General features: G+C 38.4%; 2 protein-coding genes across 2 annotated transcripts in view; one reads left to right on the top strand and one right to left on the bottom strand.

The window, feature by feature from the left end:
• The window catches only part of LOC124168356 (eIF-2-alpha kinase GCN2), an 86,299-nt gene that overhangs the window by 1,977 nt on the left and 60,077 nt on the right, over nt 1–24,245 (bottom strand). The window contains exons 26-29 of the mRNA XM_046546553.1: nt 5,957–6,248; nt 4,480–4,589; nt 2,496–2,868; nt 1,725–1,891 (exon numbers count right to left, since the gene is read on the bottom strand). Coding sequence (XP_046402509.1) covers nt 1,725–1,891; nt 2,496–2,868; nt 4,480–4,589; nt 5,957–6,248 — 942 coding nt within the window. The remainder of the gene's footprint in view (nt 1–1,724; nt 1,892–2,495; nt 2,869–4,479; nt 4,590–5,956; nt 6,249–24,245) is intronic.
• Nucleotides 9,072–24,245, top strand: part of LOC124168358 (SET domain-containing protein SmydA-8-like) — a 30,805-nt gene continuing 15,631 nt past the window's right edge. The window contains exon 1 of the mRNA XM_046546555.1: nt 9,072–9,206. The gene's annotated coding sequence lies outside the window, so the exon portion shown is untranslated. The remainder of the gene's footprint in view (nt 9,207–24,245) is intronic.

The raw sequence follows: 24,245 nt of genomic DNA, 5'->3' as shown, positions 1-24,245 counted from the left end.
GGAAGTTCTCACGAGATAAGAAGATGAATTCGAATTGCTATCAGGGAGAAACTAAATATCCTGAGAAAATATCCCTTCGTCTGTGACTGTAACAATAGAGATTTATAGCACAACTCATAAATTGTAACTTGATACATATATGTTTTTGGAAAAAAATATGGCATCGCCTTCCGAGAAGTTCTGCTGCTCATATCGTGTATCGCCAGAATGCTAAGTCTCTGTCGTATTTTAACATTTATTTCCTTGCGTAAAATGCTTTAATAAAGTCACAAACACGTCGTGTTTGGTCTTATCCTTTTTTAAATTAGCGCACATTACTAATATTTCAATCCAATAAAGGTGTAATATCAATTGCCGAAAGTCATTGTTAGACACCTTTTGGGCTAATAGGTGATTCATGCAGCAGTTGACCTCCAGAAACTGGGAACTTTGAAGCAGGTCGGCTGAGAAGGTCAGTGGGTGAGAAAAGAGGGGGCACGAAACACATTTCTATTGTTCTCGTGTAACTTGATATTTTCTTTTGAAGCTTTTCATTTATGTATAGTCTTCGTAATACGAACCCTGCGCGAGCTGGGACCTTTTCACCTTTTGTTTGATTTCGGAGAGGAGGAAAGCATCGGAGGCCGAGGGCTGATGGATGAAGGGGGTAGCGAATTTTGGGAATTGTGCTACGTAGTTACTATCCCACGGCACTGAGGTTCTCCTGGTGGGGGAAACTGGGGATATTCGGATTTTTTCACCCAATCATTTTCGGCTCCCCACGCCGAACTCTTTTCACCGCTCTAATCCGCAAATTTGATGTAGTTCGTCAACTTGCCTATAACGGCGCTGCATGCACTAAACGACTACAGTTCTTTACAATTTTCCGAGTCAACTACCAACGACAGTTTATGACAGTGTACAGCGCGAAATTCAAAGTATTCGAGAGCGTACCTTTAGTATAATTATTCGAGACCTCGAATATCGAATACTTTCTAGTATTCGAGTATTCGCGGATACTATTCGCACAACTCTAGTAAAAATACTGCTAGGAGAATTCTCAAATTGAAATTGCATGCAATCACATTATAAAATAGTTTCTAAGTGAAAATGTTCACTATAAATGGCTTGCTTTCCAAACTGGAGACCACATGCAGACTTCATTACATGGAGGTTTCATAGAACAAGGACTACGACTTCATTATCAGGAATGTTTTTGTGAAATTTCATTACATAAAGGTACGATATAGATACATATTTCACTGTGTCTAGTATTTTTGCTAGCACTTCAATCATTATTGCTGGCTGGTGTTGCATGGCCTCCACTCTACTCACCTGATACCTATTTAAAGACCTGCCAACAAGGGTTGTACATGTTGTCAGGGCGGTGATCTTTAAACTTTAATATTTGTGCAAAACTTTAATATGCATGAATTTTTAATTGTTACAACAGATTATTCAAGCTTGTACTCTCCGTAGATTTTGAAAGATATTTTCATGCAACGCCAATGTGTATTTTTAATTATTTTTAAATAAATAATAAACAACTTTTTATGCAAACTATTTTTTCAAAAATGAACTGTCGATCTTTTTTATCCATAGTTCTTTGTGGTTCAAATTTAGATTTTTGTAGAAAAATCAATCATTTCATTTCAATTAAGAATGGATTGCTTGAAAAATCACTTTCAACCAACCTTTTTCCATCACTAAACTGACCAATATCCATTATTTCTAATTTCACTCACCTTTCCACAATTAAGCTGACACTACACTCAAATGCTTTTTCGTCTCCGTCCATGTCAAGCAATGAAACAATTGTTCGGATTACTGCACCATCTAGCTGAACCCCAAGAACTTCAACTCTGACACGGGCAGAAAACCTTTGCAATACTCCACTGAGATGAGTCATCATCTTTGAATGAAAGAAAACGGTGAACAATTAAACTCCACTCAATTTGAGTTTGACACCAACAAATTAAACCATGGACTTGGCAAAGGAGCATAAAAATGGATTTTCCCTGAAAAACTTGTTGCGTTGTCAAATCATAGAAGTCATAAGGCAGTCATTCCAAGGCAATCAATCCACATCAAGGTATCCCAAGATGATATTTTCATTAAACTTGCACAAGTAGTAGCTCCAATGATTTAAGATGAAACTTAAAGTAATATTCTCCATGAAGGATTGGGCTGTGGGTGATTTATAACAAATTATTGACTGACATAAATTTCCATTGCCCACATTTGCTTAGATAGAGAATAGTAAATATAATTACGTGAATGAAAACTGGAGTCAAAAGAAGTGTCACACTGGTAGAATGAGAAGGAAGTCTTATGAACATTACACTTAGTAAAACAAGGGAATCATTGAGGTTACTTAACAGCTTATATGTTCAGTTAATATAAACAGCTTTGAACGAATGAAGTATTTTCAATCAAATAATTCTCTAAATACGTCAGTCCTATCAGCAACTATGGTAGATTATTTATCCAGTTTATGAATAGATACGTTATCTTACCAGGTTTTCATATCTTTTTCGTATGTGTAGTGCCAGTTTTTCCACAGTGACAAAATGCAGGTTGACCGAGGCACGGGGCTGGGACCCAGAAACAGCAGCTGAGGAAAATGGAAAGCTTGAAGACGTGAGCGAAGAGGGAGACGATGAAAGCGCACCACAAGAAGAGCTGGAACAAGTGGCGGGAGGAGCAGAGGCTGCAAATGCTGTGGATCCATCTCCACAACCCATGCTTCCCTTGTTGCTCAAATCCGACGAACTGCCCATCATGCCTGTTGAGTCAGACCCAAGGAAGCAATCTCCCCCAGATGAAACCCTAATGGCCTTTAGCAAGTGCTCCACCAACTCACTTATGTTGATTTTCCTTTCATTGTACCTTGAAGTATAAAAATCATACCATGAATTAAAACTGAGTACAATATGGAAAACCAACTTCTTTAGATAACCAGCAGAGTCATACAACAGAATGAAAGATAAAAATTCCACTATATTGATGACTCATTCATGTGTATTAAGAGGCATTTTAATCATTACTCACATTTATTCTTCATCTCATCATACACAAGAATTCAAGTCTAATATAGTATATGAGATGATTCATTTAACAAATGGTGACTGGCATGCATTTTTCAAAAGATGCTATGGCTATGATATCCATAAAATTATGGAACACAAGCCATTGAATTGTGGTCGCAGGCACAATTGCTTTGGTAAAGATCTAAAAAACAAAATCAGTTGTTTTTCATAAGACTTGGAAAATTATCTAATTGAAGAATAAAGTTGATGCAGGAATTTTATAATACAGATCTAGGACAGGGGTGAATTCAGTATCAAATTGGGGGGGGGTCATGACCTGGGTCCGAGGCAATAAGGAATACTCCTCGGAGAGAAGGGCTTTTTTACAGTAGAAAATGCTACACTCTTATGATAAATACAACTCCATCTTCTCTCAAATTTGGGACTTGTAGCCATTCATTTTTATATACTCTCTTTACCCCTTTACAAGGATACTAACACTCCTCAGCTAATAAAAATTTTAAAAAATTTGGGTGGGCCATGACCTTGTGACCCTCCCCCAAATCCACCCCTAATCTAGGATGATTGAAGAGGCCACGCCCTCAATTACTGACATCATACTCATGCCAAAATAATGAAGCACAAGGCAATTGATATTCCCACATAGCAGAAATACGTCTCAGATACGTCTCTGAGATGTCTCAAATATCACATGTTACGTCTCGGAGACATTCTGAGAACTTCAGAAACATCTCTAAGACTTCTCTGAGATTTCACTACGTCCAAAAAAAATAGTCTTTGAGATGTCTCATTAGACTTTGTACAATGGTATGCTTTAAATTTAGGCAAAAAATAATTAAATGCAAGTTATACAGTTATGGCCTATTTTCTCGATCATTTTTAGCGACAAATTTTTGATGGATGGCCTTTTGAAAATAAGAAACCCATATTAAATGGCGTGATTTTAATAACCACAACAGCAGAATTTCACCAAAAAATATATATGGAAGGCATTGATGGCATTTAAATACGTTTTTAAAAAAACTCCTGAACGTCTCACAATTACATCTCTGTGACATCTCCGAGACATTCAAGACCATAGTGAGACGTCTCTGAGAGGTTCGTTGCTATGTGGGAAGAGACCACGCCCTCAATTACTAACATCATACTCATGCCAAAATAATGAAGCACAAGGCAATTGATATTATACCTGCCATTTTTGTATATGTTGCAACCTTTCAAGGGTAAATATTTTTACTTCAGAATATTGCCAAAATTTTTCGTGAATTTATCCACCTTCTTCAGGGATAATGGCAAAAAAAAAAGAAAATTCCTTTAGTGTTTTTGGATAATGCCACCAGGCCTTTGCATGCCTCTAGTCTCAGAACAAATTTTTAAGAGCAGTGCCAGTCACATCCTCGCTAATACTAAGAGTAGCATATCTAATCCTGATTAATTAGCAAATACATACCTGTCCTTTTCCCAAGTGCTAACACGCACAGCACCAGTTTCTGTGTCTTTTAAGATAACAATATGGGGTATTCCCAAATCTTGGCAGTAGTCTTGAATGTCTTCCACATTCTGCAAGAGAAGGAAAATAAAAATTACAACACATAGAAATGAGAAAATTTAGAAAAATCAATGCATACAAAGTTTGGAACAGATGTAATTTGATTGATAACATGGCTTCAAATGTTTTTACTAGATATTGAGCACCAAGGAAATTTCTTACATTTAGGTACTCACTTCTATTGAGACTATGACAGCAATGCTGTGATACCCCCTCCTAAATGTTAGCAAAAGTTAAGAATGTTGCTCCCACCAGGCTAAAGAAAAGGTTACATTATACCCAAAAGGTTAAACATATCCAAATGACAAACATGTAACCACAAATTGAACCCTAAAAATTTTAACTCTGCAGTTTAGTACCCTTAGAATAAGTTTTTCTCACTTGGAATCTCCTAGGGCGATTCAAACCTAATACCCATGGCTAGACACATAGCCAGGAGGGGGCGTCTATTGGGGCTTCAGTCTCCCCAAAAGTTTTTTCCTGGTGACGACTCTCAGCAATACATACATTTGTAAAGGAGACCACCAGCCTAGGGAAACTCCATTCCTCTTATGACTCTCTATTTTGTGATACAGTTACATTTCATGGTATCTGCCATTAACCAATGACAAATTCAACTTTCAGCATTACAAAAATGAAATAAATAGCTGATTTAATGAAATGCATGGCTTTCAGATGCACAAATTGGAACAAATATCAGTGTAGGCAACCCACATACCACACAAGTACCCCCTGAAGCATATTTCTGGCCTAATGTGCCTTTGGCCAACACATTCATTCATAATCAGTATAACTGAAGTGTTAACACCACTTTCTTATAAGTTCAACAGATTCAGGCTTCAATTGGTGGATGTTAGGCATATTTAAATAAATAAAAGATCGTAGCACTTTTCCACAAAATTTTTTACTGTGTACTACACGTTTTAGCTCACTGAGCCATCATCTGGTACAAGACACTGCAAAACATTTTAAAATCACCTTTATACCCTTGACAAAGGGGTTGGGGAGGATTTTACATCTTTGAAGATGGGGGTGGGAACAGGCGTAAAGAGGAGAGACAGTAGGAAAAGATACAACAACAGGATGTGGGGAATCCACATTGGAAGGAGGACTCTAGTCATACCTGTAAAATAACGACACGTCAGTTGTATCTTTTCCCACTGTCCCTACTCTGTACACCTGTTCCTGTCTCCTTCTTCAAAGATGCCAAATCCTCCCAAACCCCCTTTCTCATGGGTATAAAGGTGATATTCAAATGGTTTGCAGTGTCTTGTACCAGATGATGGCTCAGTGAGCCGAAACACGTCGTACACAGAAAAATATTTTGTGGAAAAGTGCTACGATCTTTTATTTATTTAGGTATATACCACTTTCTTACCTGCACTGAATCCAGAGCTGAAGTTCGTATCCCAGCAGACCAGAGGTCATGTACAATTCTGGCCATTTCCCTCGTCAAGGTACATATTTGTCCCATGCAACAAACGACAACATCGAGGGGAGAGAGTTTTGGCAACAGTGTAGGGCTTCCACTTCCACTCCACTCCCCAGCACCATCAAGGCCTTGCTGCTGGTGGTGAATCGCCAATGCCACCTTCTCCAATGAAAGACTTATACCAACAGCCGACTGGTTCACTTCACGGGATGACATCCCAGTCAAATCTAGAATGTGCCTGAAAAGAGACCAGAGTGATTTAGGTAAAAAATTCACAAAAAAAATCTAGCTTCATAAAACGATCTAGAAATAGCTAAACCATAAAACTTCACTGACAATTAGCTGATTCCTAAGGTATGTGTTTTCACGTGTTATTTTCATTTGAATTTTATTCCCATTGAATTCTACACAAAGATCGACACTATATTTTAATAAAATCTATTAATAAATATTCTTATTGGTTTCTCCAATTCCAAAAATAGCATTTAGGTTGGCCTAAGCTTTTGGCTATTGTGCAGCAACCTAGAATACTCTTCCTGACATTTACTCTGAAGATGTAAAATGCTTTTCTTTTGACTCACTTGATTCAACCTAGTTATGAATCTCATAGCTTGAATAAAAAACCACAGAAGAGGAACTTCAGTACACAATACTTTGAGGTAAATATATCAATAACTAACATGCCATTTTAAAAACAGATTAATGCAAGACAAGTTTTTAAAAAGTTCTTACATTTTTAGAAAATAGCCTTGCCCAGCACCAAACTAGCCAAAGACCACCAGAAAGATGGGTTCCCTAATGATTCAAACACCAAAATACAAGTGCAAAACAGCTAAACTATCTGGGAATTTGAAACTTTTGACAAAAAAATCATAAATGTTATTTTGATAACCATATGTGAATACTGTGGATTATGCTTCTAAAAAAAAAAGAAATCTCGTTTAGTTCAGGTGAATGGATGCTCAATATCGTCATAAATTTTCACAATGCAATATGACAAATAAAATAGTTTTTGCTTCAATTTGCCACCGTAATCGTAAAATGGCGATATATCAATCAAATACATCAATGATTTCTCCTTCAGACACTTTACTGCAGACATTTACCAGTAGCAATATCTTCCTGGATCCACAGATTAGTACGCTACTCCGTGACGGGATCTGAAGCCATAAGATTTCGCGGGAGAAATCGTGGGTGGAAAATGTATAGTGAAATAAAAATGGATGTATCTATGAAAATGTCGAGTATATTTTTCTCTGGCCATCCGTGGCACTGGGACAAGTGGTCACCGGAAAAATGTACACGCGTGAATAGAACTAAGGGGGATGGGAAAAAGAACTATTTTTAGCGGATATAGTATTATGAACTCGTAAATTTGCTTCCAAAAACATAAGTTGGGGATATAACTTAAAGGGCAGCTCTGATTGTCTCCATTGCTCGTTGGTTTCAACACTTGGGATTTGTTGATGACGACAGTTTCGTCGGTATTCCAACCGTTGTCCTCAGGTCGAGTACCTGGAAGAAGTTTATTTGATTTTTATAGGTCACATTAGCGCCAGTTCCTTCACACTGGAAATTGACCAATTGGGTCAGTTCGTTTCTTTCTCTTATGACCCTCTTCCATGAGGTTCAGTGAGGGTAGATGTACTCTTTGTTTCTGAAACTGCCGTTGAAAACAAATCCCATGCGGTGAAATCCACAAGTCATCCGGAGACATTTTCAAATCAACGCCACGGAAAACAACGAGCCAACGGCATTTTGCAAAAACAGGGTTCCCACTTAATCTAAATGACCAAATTCACGGTTTTTTCCAGGTTTTTACGGTCTAAATGTCTTCAAATTCACAGTTTGTAGATAAACCATTTTAGGCAGATATATTGATCGCGTAACAATCATCGGCCGCACGTTAATCACAAATTTAACAAACTCGACAGACACCGTGAATCCAAATGCAGCAATGAAAGTGCTCTCTCTCTCCTGACGTCACATATCTTTTGCAAAATTTAGCTCTGGCTAAAGGTTGTGCGTGGGAAAATAGAGGGACCAGGGTGCCAGGGATGTTAAGAAGTGTCTGAATTTTCGCAAGTGTTAATGACTACCAGTTACCAGTCTCCTGGCTTGGGTACTGGCTTAAGGTCCATGTGTCATTATGACACACGGACCAATAATTGCGCTTCAAATATACGTGTCCAGATAAATTCGTGGCCATGTCTGCGCGTGAATGACCTTGAAATATGATCGAAATATCCATTTTTCTTTTAATATGTCAATCGTAGTTGTACGATCGCAAAATCAAGACCGAGAGATTTTTAAGGCTTTAGGGCGAAATTCACGGCTTTTTCCAGGTATTTTCACGGTGTGCGAAATTCACGGCTTATTCACGGTTTTAAGGTTTTCAAGGTTCATTGGGAACCCTAGAAAAATTCCACAGAGAAAAAAATCATTCGCCTTGACCAGGATTCGAATCCGGATCGTATTTCCGATCGAGTACTTAAGCCAGTTAAGCTACCGAGGCGTCAATCCAATCCGGAGAATTTCGTGGACAATGTCGGACATGATGGCTTGGACTGCTAAGCATATTATGAGACTGGCAGGCCAAGTCGTGCGCACTGCGCCACAGCCGGAGAGCAAAGCCCGAACTTTGAACACTAGAGGTGCTCGCTAGGAACTTTCGCACAATGTGTACATTGCGTGTGACTCCGTTATGTTATCCCCTTGGCTAGTCCAGGTCAACTTATACAAATTCAACGGCAGCTCAGATATCTCATTCCGTCGCTCATACAGCAGCGCATTGGCGGTGTATTTACGCTTCCACAGTCGCACGATTTCGCGGGCGCGGAAAATTTTGCGAGCAATCTTTCTTGCTCTCGGAAGTCGACGCGAAACTGCAACAAGTGGTCACGGCAAAGTGGCGCACGCGCGAATGGGGTTGGATGGGAGGGGATCTCTATTCTTAGCGGGCAGGAGGTGGGCGGGGGCGCGTTGAAAGCGTAACGGGAGGGAGGGATGGGGTGCGAGGGGGCGGGGGTGTAGCGCCAAACACAGGAGAAGGGCATCTCTCGGAGTAGGTGTAGATCTAGACTCGCGGCCGGCAGCGGCGAGAGTGTCCCCGCGCGCGGTTCCGACACTGCGGACATCGCAGAGGACGGAGAGTCGGGCTCGGAAAAATACCCGGAGGGATATCAAACGACTCAAGGTGCGTACGAAAGGGGGCGTGGTCACGTACGAGCATAACTATTTCCACCACAAATCATAATAGGCTTCGAATAAATCGGTTGATTGTTGACCTAGAAGTTTAAATATAATTAATTGTGCCTAAAAATGAAGATACACCAATACCCGGAGGGATAATGAACAGCTCAAGGTGCATATGAAAGGGGGCGTAGTCAGAAATGTTTCTGCCACAAATCATAATAGGGTTCGAATCAATCGGGTGATTTTATACTAATAGAAGTTTAAATATAATTAATTGTGCCTAAAAATCGAGATATACCGATACCCGGAGGGTTACCAAACGGCTCAAGGAGCGTAGAAAAGGGGGCGTGATCATGAACAACCAAAACTTTTTCCGCCAAAAATCATAAAAGGGTTGGAATCAATCGCGTGATTTTTAACTAAGTTAGAAGAAGAAGAAGATGTTATATAATTCATTTTAACTAAAAATGAAGATACACCTGCTATGTGTACCGTAACATAGTAATATCCGCAGCATGAGATATACTTCTACTTATAGACGATAAAAAGTTCAACCGGTCCCAGCCCTACCAGTCTTCCTGCTAACGAACGATGGATGTAAAAGTCACAATCTAACATTATTTAACCATATCAGGCTAAATCTGTGACCCTTAATAATATAAATAAATAAGCTACTTACATAAAGTAATCAGATAGTGTTAACGTTATGACATTTTTTAAATTAACCGTTTTAATAAAGGGCCAAAAAATGATTGCTACAATCAAATTCATGTCAAGCTGTATTTCCGCTTCATAATGCTCAAATTTGAGGAAAATGAACCAGTGAATCAAACTTTAGGTTGGTTTTGATAGGTGTGAGATTATTCATACATTAGGATAGTTTCCTTTATCAAAGAAAAAAAGGCATTGATTGCGATTCATTAGCCACCATTAGTGTATTCATAATATACAAATTATTTGGTTTTAGAAATCCCAGTTTAGGCGAATGGCAATGGTCAATTTTAACCTCATTTGAACAAGGCCAGATTGGCGCACATGCGATTCCACTCCACGTGACGTCACAGGGACCTAGCTTCTATACGAGTGGATAGGAGTTTTACATTGTCTGAGATTACCAATGCATGCATGAGGCACAGAGCTCAGGGAAACATCTCTTAATAATCACACATTAAAATTACCTAAGTTCGGAAAGTTTCCTTCGTTTGATAGGGGAATAATAATCCTTATTTAAGCTAAGCGCTACCTGCTAGCAGGGTACTCTGCTACCTGCTAGCAGCCTGCGTCGTATCAGCGCTCAAAGCCTCGCCCCAAGGTCACCTCACAAGGAGGCAGCGGGCACCAGAAATACGTCACACGGACTTTTCCCATCATTCCTACTTAGCCGTCGCGTTTTCGCGCGGTTGAAAATTTTCACTTTTCGTTTAATCGCGAAAAATAGATATCGTCATTCGAAAATCTAAGAGCGTGAAATGCGCACTCCAGGAGTAATAATCTTTCGATTTAGGCAATAAAAAAATAATAAGAAACCACCCTATTAGGGTGGGAGTGCTAGTTCCTATCCCTCGGCCACCTCGCAATTCGACGATGTTTATTGCGGAGGTTTTACGGCATCAACCGAGATTTGAACCTGATACCCTTCGGTCAGAGGCCAAGCCCACTATGATACAAAGCTCCCTTTTTGCGCTCTTCCATGTTCTGAATAATATGATAACGCGATGAAAGTTACACATGCGGAGTATGTGTCAATACCTTTCTCAATTCCCTGTTATTCCATCATCTATGTAATAAAGTCTCCCAAACGGATAGGAAAAATTCTCATTAAAATATTGAAAATCAGAAAAGGCCATTTAATACATTTAGAATCAACCATATATCTCAATCTTGCAAGAGCTCAAAATGAAAAAAAACACAAATATTTTTACGTGTACTGATTTTACAGTCAACCTCAGTGTGAAATAGCCTCAAATCACAAGAAAATGAAGCGAACCATGCCACTACTAAAAGTCTCAAAGTGCAAACGCTTACAGACGATATAAGGCATTCAACGAAGAAGAAAACTACAAGAGAGGGGAACCATTAAATTTTATAAAGAAATAACAATATGAAAATATATTTCATTATACAAAAGCAAAATATCATTTTTATTGCCACATGAGTACGAAATTTACAAATTTGCTACCTACTGTAAGTACGACACGACATCTAATAACTTTCAAAAAAAGTACCGGATTATTTGCACTGCAAGAATGTATTTTCACTTCAAAACTTTAGACTGAGTCACCGGTGTAGTATGGCAATAAATTGTTCCTCTGTATTTCATATTAGAATTACACTTATTCTTGAAACCAGAGCCGGCCTTAGGGCGGGGCGACCGGGGCGACTGCCCCGGGCCCCGCGCTTTGGGGGGCCCCGCGGTCGTGAAAAAAAATTAAAATATACGATAGTTTGAAAACGCCATTTCAACTATTACTGTATTGTTAAGTCCGTGCAAGACAAAAAATAATATTATGAAAAAGGAATAATAATGCAGTAATTTAAAGTAAAAAGCGCGCTTTTTATGTTTACGTTATAATTTTATGAATAAATATAATTATAAATTTAATTTGTATTATACTATTTTGAACTCAAATGCGTGATGGTATCATAACGGCGTAATTACGAAGTCTGAATTTGGGAGGGGAACGCATACTTAGCCAGAGAGTGGTAGGGATTCAAAATGCTCGAGTTTTTAGATGGGGTATAGAGTTTAATATTTTAAGTGAAGGGCCCCGCACTGAAGGTTCGCCCCTAGCCCCGCACCTACTAGCGCCGTCTCTGCTTGAAACAATACTTTTGTAAGGGGAGAGGCAGTGGCATTAATCTGCACTGCAACATTTTTAGACAAAATATTATAAACAAACTACATCTGCACAGAAATATACACGGATTAAGGCGCAAACCCAGAGAATTACAGTGCTCTAGTCTGCCAAGGAGCTCAAGAGCTTTCGCATCCATTCAAACGCTTCAGGCGTTGCCGAACGACAAAAATACCGACATAGACAACTTTGTATTAGCAACAGAAAATAGAACTGGGATGCGCTGTTGGCTTCGCCTTTGTCTTTCATCTACGCATACAGTCAAATTAACGGAGAATGTTGGTGCATGATGAGTTACTGTGATGTAGGGACGAACCAAGGATTTATTTTGGGAGGATAATTGATAAAAATCAGAGCTACAGGATACTACTGTAAAAACGAATACCTTTTACACAATTTAATCTATAATAACGAGCATAACAATACATAATATAATGAAGATTATAATTTCAAAATCAATTATTCCATTTTTAACGTTCCACTAAATAGTTTCTACTATCTTTCTTCTTTACGATTTTCTTCATATAACCTTAACGTGTCGCGGTGGTGGGTAGGTAGGGAGAAATGTACCACATATATACACTGGGCTCACCCCTGCTACCATGTGACGTCACAACGATTGAATCGCGAATAACTTGTAGCTCTTGAAAATTCCATTTAAAATTATGTTCTAGTTTCAATTTTATCGCTTATATGATGAGCCTAGCCCAAGAAAAACCACGATACTTACCTGCGCTTGACTTCTAAAACATATGTGATTCAATTCCATGACGATATTTCACCACTAGGATGGGATAAACCAAAATCGCTCTTTCTTTTATGAACGATCACAGCTTTAAAGCAATGGCAGAGTAATATACGACAGAAGTTTCTTGGAGAAGATTTACAACACAGCGAGAAGGAGCATCCAAGATCACCTTTGGACGCGACTCTGTAAGACTTTTTCGAATGAATTTAGCGATTATATGTGCAATACACCCCTGCTGTACTGCACCCACCGTGTTTAGGCTTGATCTATTTCTGCGACTTAAGATAAACGAATTTTGTGGCGAACATTAAGAACAAATTCAAGTACAGAGATTCTGAAATATATTTCGTAAAGTGCTCGTTAAACATACCCTCACGCGGTCGTGAAGTTTGGGTGGAGAGGAATGTGCCATTAAATTCAATATTTTCAAGACAGCCTGCTTCCCCATTGATTGATATAGCGCGGATGGAGTTTTGCCAACATTTTTCTTGTGTTCAGGCCAAATTCGAACGGAAATGAATGGAATTCAACAGGCAGTTGGCCTAAGCATTCTTCCAACCGAAGAAAAATGACAATCGATACGACAAAATACCAAAAGCCAACAGGGTTTTTGAGGCGCGCATCTGAAAACAAATATGTGATTTTTGGTGAATTTATGGGTGAATTAACGGTTTCGAGCGTCAATTGTGTTATCCTTTAAACTTTCTCCGTGAATTTATGCTTAATAAGAGCACCTTTTTTTTGAGGATCACTTATGAATTATTATTAATGTTCAAGGCATGATTAAGGCGTGGTAAGCATCAAACTACTATGTGAAATCCGTTAACAGGACATAAAATTGATTTTGAGGATTTAAAAAGCGATCCGGTAAGAGATAAATCTAACTTAAACATGCCAATGTATCCGAAATAATTATGACAATTAGATTTACATAACTAATTTTTAAAAAATCGAACAACAGTAAGAAGGCAGAAAACGATACTAAATTAAATTTTTTCCACTTTCCCCAAGACTAGCGGAAGTCGCCTATTTATTTAGTTCGTCTATTGGGCATTGGCAACGCATTTTTGACCTCAAATCTACCGAATCTTGTCCGTGCTAGGAATGAAGACCGTTAAGATAAGTTATATGACGTAAGGCAGGCTCAGAAACGACGCAAATGAAGAGCGATATATGGCAATTAAGTCTCTTGAACAAAAACTTCAAAAAGGAGAGGACAAACTTTGTTTGGTTCACTAATATATTTGAAAAATCACGACCCAAGTTTCACAGCATAGTTACATGAAAGCCGGGTCGTGCTGTTTCATATATATTAGTGAACCTAACAAAGTGTATTCTTTCATTTTCCATTGTGGAAAGATTTCACACAATTAAGCCTGAAATCATCAGTTATAAAAACTTCAAAATTAAGATCAGCTTCACCTAGCAGTGCCACTATTTGTTTTTTAATCAGTCCCTAACTCTCATACGGATTAGTAATTGTGAGCAAAGATCGTGTTTTCAGCTTTTACGAGCTAACTCAATCAATTCAGTTGCCTCACCCACGAGGTCTTGGCACGAAAGTCTCTCTCGAGATTCTACTAACCCGAGGGTAGGAACATTGTCTAAGGCATTGATTACCGTTGTTTAGAGATGCCTTCGATCTCAATCAAACCCACCTAAAAACAGAGCTACTCCCTTAAAACATAAAAATAAGTTAGATTGTATTCCTAAAGTTGGGTTAGATTATATTATCAAAGCTAGGTACCCACTAAAATGTTACTACTCAGCATAGTATCCGTCAGAACACTGATCAGCGTATTCAACTGGGGTAAAAATGGCTACGGTAACGAGTCCAGATATAAAATATACATATTTATTCCTTCCAAATGTTTAGAGAAGTATTCCCAAACCTCTAGCGTCTTGACCATGGCCAAATTTTTGAATCGAATAAACCATTATTTAGAGATACGTAAGGCCACATTTCACAAAGATTCCTATTTTATGATAGACGAAAAATTGTGCCCCGATAAAATTATATATTCTAAAATAAAATATTTGTAAGCAGGACGCATTATTACCTCTCGATCGTTCGTGTTTTATTTTTTTTCACGACGAATTACTCTTTTAAAACTAACGTTTCTAACTAACAAACTTTCTAAACTAACTAACTTTCACTATCTTGAAATTTTCAGACCATACAGAGTAGACCTTAATAAGCAATAGCCAGTATCTCAAATATCAAGATATTGCTCATGAGAAAATGTTGAGGCATAATTTTTAAATTTGTCATGAAGGCAAATGTTGACAAGGCTCTAAATTGTATACTTTGAAACTTTTTAACACCTTAACGTAAGTTTTTAATGAGTTATTCGAAACAAATAAGACTGGGTAAGCGGGAGAGATTCGTCCGTAAATAAAAACTTAACCTTTTTATTTTGACGTTAAAGTTTTGCCCGAATAAGGTAAAAGACAAAAAGTATTATGGAACCACTGATTCAGAACATAGCGAAGTGCATGTTGATAATAACGGCTGAATGACGGTGGAATTCACATTAATGAAAAGACGAGAAACTCACGAACTATGCGGTGATGACACGATGGACGAAATTAAGAAAAGCATATGCTTTACGGTTTTTTCCCACGACAGTACATTTTAACGGGTAAAGGCACATTACGTGCATTAAGTGCATAATCAGTGATTGAACACAAGAGATTTTAAACGTTCCTAAGGGTGTTTCACTATTTTTATGACACGTTCTGATGACTGACATAAAATATACGAGAGAAACAATCGGAAGTATTTGTTATAAAAAATCTTTTAGGATAATTGTAAGTTCTCAGAGCATTCACGTAAATCGAGTTTTCAAACACCGGTACCTAACTCTTATGAATAACAAGCATAGAACATATGGAAAATTTAACCCTCTATGCCCCAGGGTGACTTTGAGGTAACATACCGCATTTATGCACTTTTTGTTATTTTTTTCATTTCTTGGCCTCTGTATACCATTGTGACTTCAAAGTAACAGTTAGCCTACCCAATCCCCTCTCATGTATTACTTTTAGTTTGTTTTTTCCCCTCCTGAGGGCGTTCTCTGTCAGATCTCTGCACGTGCACATGTAAAAAATAGAGGGCATAGAGGGTTAAGCATTCATCTTCTCCCACACAAATCAAGGGAGTCGCTGCATGAAAAATCTACTTGATGCCATTGGGAAAATTAAAGATTAAATTAAGATACGTAAACATGTGGAAACTTTGTCGTTGGCATGTCCTACTTTTCACGTATCATGCAAGAGGAGCACCCAAGTTGCACATATTGCATCCGACTTAAGGACTGGGTCGTAGCTGTCGTGATGATAAGAACCACCCACGGAACTTATTAAGAGATATTGTTCCCGCGCCTGCTGTCGACAGCAATATCTCGCGCGCGTGTAACGGATAAGCGTAATCAAATTGCCGGGACGTAACAAATCTGTTAGAAGCACTCACTGTGTCGTTGCTTCGAAAAAAAACTCAACCCATCCAATTAAGAGGGCAGTTAAACGCTTGTAAGCTGCCAACAATTCTCACACGAGTTGGAAGAGGGCCAAACGCGGAACGATGTTCGCGGACGACACAAAATGATTTGGGAGCAAAACAACAAGGTTCTTCGGAATTCATTTTATTTGATGCCACGGATCGGCGAAAGAGGAAACGACGGAACTGACGGAAACAAGTGTCGAACTGCCTAAATATTGTACTGAAAAAAAAAATCGAAATTGATTGTGCAATCACTTATCGCCAAACTAATTTCCTATATGGGTTTCAAAAAACACGGTGTCAAGCCAATTAAAGTAGAAAAATTCAAGCATAATTTCAGGTTTATCTTTCGTGAATACTGTAATAGATAAGGATTTTAAAACACTCAATATTACTTTAATACTTTTACATAATATCATATTTATGTTTTAATTTATGTTCCCAATTTAAAGACTTACACTTAGTAATAGAAATTTTACGCTTAATCTCACTAGGCATCTCAAGACATTAATCATAATTTAAAGTGTTATAGATATTATATATATTCAAGATGTTCCTCGATGGGGTGTATATCATGAAAATGTCCCAGGTTAGGTACACACAGTTAAACACAATAAAGAAAAAAACTTACACGATTAAATTTTCAGTGGAACCTTCCACCTTCCTCAGAGTTATGAAAAAGACTTTTTTTAGTCATTTTCGTAACTCTGAGGAAGGTGGATGGTTCCACCGAAAATTTAGTCCTGTGAGTTTTTTTTATTTATTGAGTCTTTTACTGTGTGTACCTAACCTGGGATATTTTTGTGATATATTATAAATATGTTATATATGATTTCCTAAAGTGCAATTTAAAATGTAATCTACACATTGTACAGCATACATGTATATAAAACTGTCTCAAATAAAAAAAATAAAATAAAAAAAAGAAATAAAAATGGGTGTTGAACTGGGAAAATTTTTGGTGAAATGAATTTGAAATGAAAGATGTTGAAATTCCAGATTGAAGTAAAATTTATGAATGATTCATGCACAATTCCAGGAACTAAAAATCCATGCGTAAGTCCCGATTTTCCCGATCACCGGACACCCTGTGTAATGCCAAGGGAAATTAAGGATAGAGCTAATGAGAGAGGGGGATTTATTTATAAGGGTAATACACCTATTGTATTTGCTGCAAAACAGATTGAAATTGCATATAATAATCATGGAACATAAGAAATCCTAAACTGACAAGCCTGTCTTCAAAGCCCTCAAGTGATCAAAATCACGCGTCTGATTTTATTCTTTATGTTTTACATGGTTGGGACAGAGATGCTAAGTTGGACTTTGCCAAAAACTTTGAAATAAGGGCAATTAACCATGTTCAGATAGAAGAACTCATTAATACGTGTAATTGACTGTTATGTGATTACCATGAGCGTACCACTTATTTCCGTTCGATTCCCTCTTCGATCTCCTCAAAGATTTAAATACATTGGCCTTTCATACACCTAACGTAAATTATCAACAAAGCCATGGCCTGGTGGTTCGACAACACACGTACGAAAATTAACTTGCACGTTGCATTTAGGAAAAAGCGGGAAATCCTAACAGGGAACGTCAAACAAAAGGAAACAACCCTCACACAATACCCTAAAATACAAAACGAGTGAACAAGCTGAAAAAATACAAGAAAAATATTTTCCGCGACGGAGAATCGATATAACAACTATTACCTTCACAGCAGCACGTTTACGCCTCCAGGACACAGCGACTTATTGCGATTTTAGTCTTATATGTAATGCATATAATAAAAACCAACTGTGAAAACCGGGACAAGTACGCATACAATACACACGAAGTAATCATTAAATCCAGCATAAATCGAAACAGAATTATACATTTGCAAGTAATTCCTCCCTCTGAGTGACTATATCTTCGCGCGCAAACGAAATATTTGCGGTATTTACTACAAAAGTAGTAAGGGAAACTAAATTTCCTCGAGGAGCAGAAGTGGCGCCACGACCTTTGTCCTAAAACTTTATAAAGTGACTGTACCTAAAGAGTAGGCCCGGAGGGTAAAGGGTTAGGCTACTCATCTTCGGGTACCAGTCAAGGTCCTGGATTCAAGGCCCGAGTAAATCCTGCGGACAGCCTAAAAAAACTTTCTTGAAAAGCGAAGTGGCATAGTGATAGGACCAGGCTCCTCCAGTGGATTAGTATATGACGAGCTCTACCTTCAACTATCGAAACCAATCTTCAGATTGAATCACTGAGTTTGTGAGCGTATACTTAGGAAGTATCTCATTATAATTAAACTTATGAGACTAAATATTTCCAAATTGAATATTTCTAGGTTCACTCGATAACGTAGGACAATAATCTCATATGATAATAGTTATCATTATTTAAGTATTCTACCGAAAGGTTAAGGTATGTTTCCATGGAGTATCTTTTGTACTCCATGTTTTCAGGGAAGAGATAGTTGGTGGGGTTTCCCACTTCCATCCCAACAATGTTTTTTACGCGACACCATCACGTCGGCTACCTTTCGTCTGGCTCCCACCCTTCGATCTACCTGGCATGGGTGGACCTACCGGAAGTAATATAGAATTAATAAATCCCGCCAGTGCATCTCTAGGGATCAGGAACGCGCAAGCTCTTCCACCGCAACACGGTTGTAGCCCAAGAGAAAGGCGCATGATAATACAAAGTTTAATAATGGCTGGTTCAGTGACTTGAGTATAATGCTAAACAGCAAGGAAAATAATATAAAATAACATAGGACAGTACAAAGTAACTTAGTAATTAAGTGCGAAAAAACCGCAGAGGAAAAATCATTCGTCTTGGCCGGGATTCGAACCCGGATCCCTCAATTTCCGGCCGAGTGCTTTAGCCAGTTAAGCTACCGAAATTTGTGGACTATACCGGACAAGGTGGTATGGACTGCCGAGCATATTATGCGACTAGCAGTCCAGGTCGTGCGCATGGCGCCACAGCACAATTTGTGCATTGCGGGTGACTCCGTAAAAGTTATCACCGTGGCTAGTCCAGGTATACTTGAATTAGTAATTAAGATCTACTCAGGCTGTAGCCGTACTCTGAACAGTAAAAGGAAACCCTGCTACAACCCAAGTCGATCCTCGGAAGACAGTTTGGCGTCGAGTTCGACTTCTGCACGTCACAGTAGGGTGGGTGGAGGTAAAGCAGACGCTCAGCCCTTTTTCGTTCCGCGTGCGCTTTTAACACTTGCGCGGGTGGGCGGGCGGCTGTCAGAAACTGGGCACCCGCACGCAGTAGAGAGGCTCACGGTGCGGCCCAAGAGAGCAAATGCCATCAGTGAGTCAGACCTTCGCGGACGACCCAAAATAATCCCTTGCCCATGAACCACTCAAAACCGAACGAGCTGAAAATAGACTGAAAACATAGTTTACCTCATAATCTACATTGAGAGGGGAAGAAAATCCATTGAAAAGTTGCAATACTATACCTGGTTCAAAAGAATGATGAGTTTCCAATGGATCGATCAAGTTAGAAACGAAGAAGTCATAAGATGAGTTGGAGAAAAGAGAAGTTGTTTCTCATTGTTTATGCACTTACTCTGTATTTGTCAATAACAAGATTGCTTTATTTTAAAGCAAGGAATCACAAGTATTCCACAAAGAAAATTTGTAGCTATATTATGTTCTCAGCGATAATCGGTTCTCGAGCTAGAAAGCCTCATGAAAACCTTGATGAAAGAACAGAACAACCTGATAGGCCATATTTTGAGACGTGATGGCCGGATGAAGACAATCGTCGAGGGAGAAGAAGATTGCAAGAACGGAAAAGGAAGACTTCAAATGAAATATATGGAACAGGTAAAGAAGGATGTGAAAGAGACGAAAGAGGTGTGAAAAGATTAGCTGATACGATAATTGAGTGGAGAGCTGCGTAAAAACCAATCTTAGGATTGTTGACCAGAGGTGGCGTGATCCCTTGTTCGCACTAGAACCGAAAAGTCAAACCGCATCCGACGCCTGTTGATACTAACCCTCCACCCTCTGGCTACCTCATTACCCACGGGCTTTGTAAATAGAATGAAATTACGAAGTTCAGTACCGCACAGCTGTATGTTTATATAGTATATTAGGGCATTGAGAGCCAGGTATGTTCAACGGCTTGTCATATTTGGCCTTGTCTTTCGCCATCTCGTTACAATTTTCCCATTTTTTTCCTGAACGTTATACAACTGGCTAGTCAGATAACGCGTGTGTGTTGCCTAACCATCAGGCTCTGGCCAGTTTTGATTTTTTTAAATTTTAATAAAATTTATTTTAAAAATTTACAATTGACCAGTAAGCATTGAATCATACTTCGCTCCTCCTTTTCAAATAGCCTCTTTCTTTCCTTAAATTAAATGGACGGAGATCCCGTTAAAATCTTTATAAACAGTTAGTGGACGTATCTTTGTTTCAGGCATGGATAAATACTACATTAGGTTTCACTATTCGGCGCTCAGTAACCCTACCAAATCATCTCCACAGAACGTTTTCTAAACTTGATAATTATGTTTATGCATATCGTTCAAAATGATTTATGAATTCTGTACATTTAACTTATAAATTTTGTTATTTCCTCGAAAAAATTGCATTTATTTTGCTTCACATAGGTCGCTCCTTTTATTTTCCTCATTTTTTTTCCTAGTAAACCGGAGCGAAAATATTTGGGCGACTGATTTTTGCTGAAATGAAGACACGATGTATGATGATCGGTGATGGTAACTTGTTCATAAAATTTTTCTTGCTGGCTGCTCCCAAAACTTGTTTCTCATTGTTTATGCACTTACTCTGTATTTGTGAATAACAAGATTGCTTTATTTTAAAGCAAGGAATCACAAGTATTGTACAAAGAAAATTTGTAGCTATCGTATGTTCTCTGCGATAAACGGTCCTCGAGCTAGAAAGCTGATTTTAATCCAAAAACCTCACCTCGCGATTTTCGGCTTCTACACCGACATTAAAAAATGACATTGAAATATTCCTGATCACTTGATCCCCAATCCTTCCTCTCCGACATTAACGCATATGAAAGATTGCTAATCGGCTTGTTTTTATGACAGCATTAATTTTACATGGAGTTAATTTTAATTTAAAATTTAATTTATACTACTAGTAACATTCGCAAAGCAGAAGAAACAGGGCTGCATTAAAACATATTAATAAGAATTTAGTCAACGACCTTTTCCATTTTCCATTGTAAAATTGACACTGGGTGTTATATTGTTGACCCTTGTCTCTGGACACTGAGCAACCAACTTTAGCGCTCATTTTATATTTACTCTCATTTCAAGCCATTAAATTGGGAAAGAAATGAATTTAGGAATTACAAACCATGGTGGCACGCAGGCGGCAAACCAAAACAAACCCCAGACGATTCCTCAATTTCTCTCGAATAGCACGAATAAGTCACAGTGATATCGTTCATTGCGAAGAAAAGGAAAGGAGAAATCTCTTTCAGGTCGACTGGTTAGGTTCACGCCCACGGATTACTCTTATTCATCGAGGACACCTGGAAAAACAAACGCCAACGTAATTTGCACTGGGAACTATCTTAACAACGACCGAAAAGATAACGAAATACCTTTTTTTCTGGGTCTTTTAGTAAAAAGCTGATCTCGAGAATAAGTACCATTGGACAGGATGATGATGATCATCATCACTGGTCAACAATTCTAGGATTGGTTTGACGCAGCTCTCCACTCAATTCTCCTATCAGCTAATCTTTTAAATGATACCGAAACCTGTGAAGATGCCGTGACTTGGCGACTGGGGGCCGCCAACAATTATGCCTCTCATCACCCGGGGGAGAGGGCAGCAGCTCTTCTTCACATGTGCGAAGGTGGAGACCATACTGGTCGGTACAGCGACACACATTTCACTGCGGGCGTGGTAACATTTACTTTAACGGCTGTAGTACTGCGATGTGGAAGGCAAGGGGAAACCACCACATTATCATCCCGAGGAGTCGCAGCTACTCCACTCAATTTATATAATGACATGACAGGATGATATCGGAGAAAATTTAAAATAGCATAAGGAATAAATAACCTTCATAAGAAAAGTTAATTAATAAACATGACGCATTATGAATAAAATAATATTAAAAATTCATAGAAAAAAAACGAACAAATATCGGCAAAAAAGGCTTTTTCAGAATAAACCAAAGAAAATTCAATTATCCAATGGTAATTATTTAATCATCATAGCCACCTTATAATTTGGCTGAAGAATGCCAATCGATAAGATTTAAATGGCTTAACCATACAATTTTCTTTCCCGGAGAAAAATATGAAATTAAACGAAAGCTCACGATAGTATAATACTACGCCAGCAATTTCGCTGTTCGAATCTATTCAATACGAAAACACGCAAAATATATTAATACCGTAATTAATGCCCATAGGAGTAGACTATATCATCACACTTGATCACACGAACTCGTCTCATATTTCATTACCTGATCATCTATGATCCATCCCATGATCATCTACCGTTTCCATCGCCCTTTAATTACCAACAATTTAATACTAGTTCATAGTCAAGATTGCTGATATTTCTTTATTTAAATTCGGAAAACACTATTCTACAAAAGAAGAATGAAAGTTTCGGAGTATTATTCTTTGCAGTGAATATACTTACCCCGACTCGTGCGGGAATGGGCATTCCAGCACGTGGGCAAAACTCCACGCGAAATGTATGTCTTACCACACCCGCAGGCAATCCGCCATGCGTTTTTCAGCGAGCAGTCATCGCGACAATGAGAAGCAGAGGATTCGAAATGACTGGAGGCGAGCACTACCAAATCTAATACTCATATTTATAATTCATCCAAAGAAACCTATCTTGGAATTCCGAATATCAGAGATATCGCAGAGGGCTTTTAATATTGCAATGAGTTTTGCATCTAACTTATTAAAACGAACGGCTATGAAGTTAAAGTTCTACTCTTCGGCCACAATCATACCACATGTACTTCCAGTCGCCAAAAAAGCTGACTGTCATGCGAATAAATCGAAGGCAATCTTGAATGAGAAGCTATATACTATTTTGGTTACAGAAACGGATACAGAAAAAACTTAAAAGGGGGCATAAAAGATATTTTGAGCTCCATATCGTAATGAAAAATAATCAAGTTGCATGCAAAGTTTAAGATACTTTTATTTAAACTGATTATACGCATATACAAGACATTACTATCTTATGATATAAAAAACTTAATATCGTGGTTCTGCAATGATCGGCAATGCGGGCAGCCCCGCAAAGGGCGGTTACATATGGGGGGCGCCCCCATATGTAACCGCCACTGTCCAAGTAACAGGATATCCTACCTCCGAGTGTGCCTGCATAAAATGACTCCGGCCATTCCACGAAGGGAGGACCTACGAGTACGACGACGCAATTTCAAATGATCTCTTTTTAATTAATTGTCACCAACTTCTCCGAGGCTCACAATTCATACTAACATAAGTAACAAACTATGTAAACTACTGTTTTTCCATACAATGGACGCAATTGCAAAAATATCTCCCTCTTAGCAGATTGAAACCGATAAAATCACGCCCATGACATCATTCCAAAATTTCCGTAATCATCAGATTTTAAACGACATCGATTAAACTATTGAAAAAGTCTACTTTTCCACTCCATGAACACGATTTTTTTCGAAACGCGGCATGAAAGACGCGAATCGTTATTGAAGACAACTGAATGGTAATAAATTGTGATCCGATCAGTCGCTCTTGTAATATTTACATTGTAATTTTAATTTTGCAGAACCCAAAACACATTCTTTAACTAGGAAAATAAGTTATTAAAAAAATTCCTACCCCCAGAACTATTATTAGCATACTCTCGGATGGACTGATACGCCTGTTTGGAGGTCCTGGCTATCTATAGCTTTTATACGTTAGTAAAA

The sequence above is a fragment of the Ischnura elegans genome, chromosome 11 (assembly GCF_921293095.1).
Source record: "Ischnura elegans chromosome 11, ioIscEleg1.1, whole genome shotgun sequence".
Lineage (NCBI taxonomy): Eukaryota > Metazoa > Arthropoda > Insecta > Odonata > Coenagrionidae > Ischnura > Ischnura elegans.
Note: the sequence above shows the minus strand (reverse complement) of the source record. Positions and strands in the feature narration are given on the sequence as shown.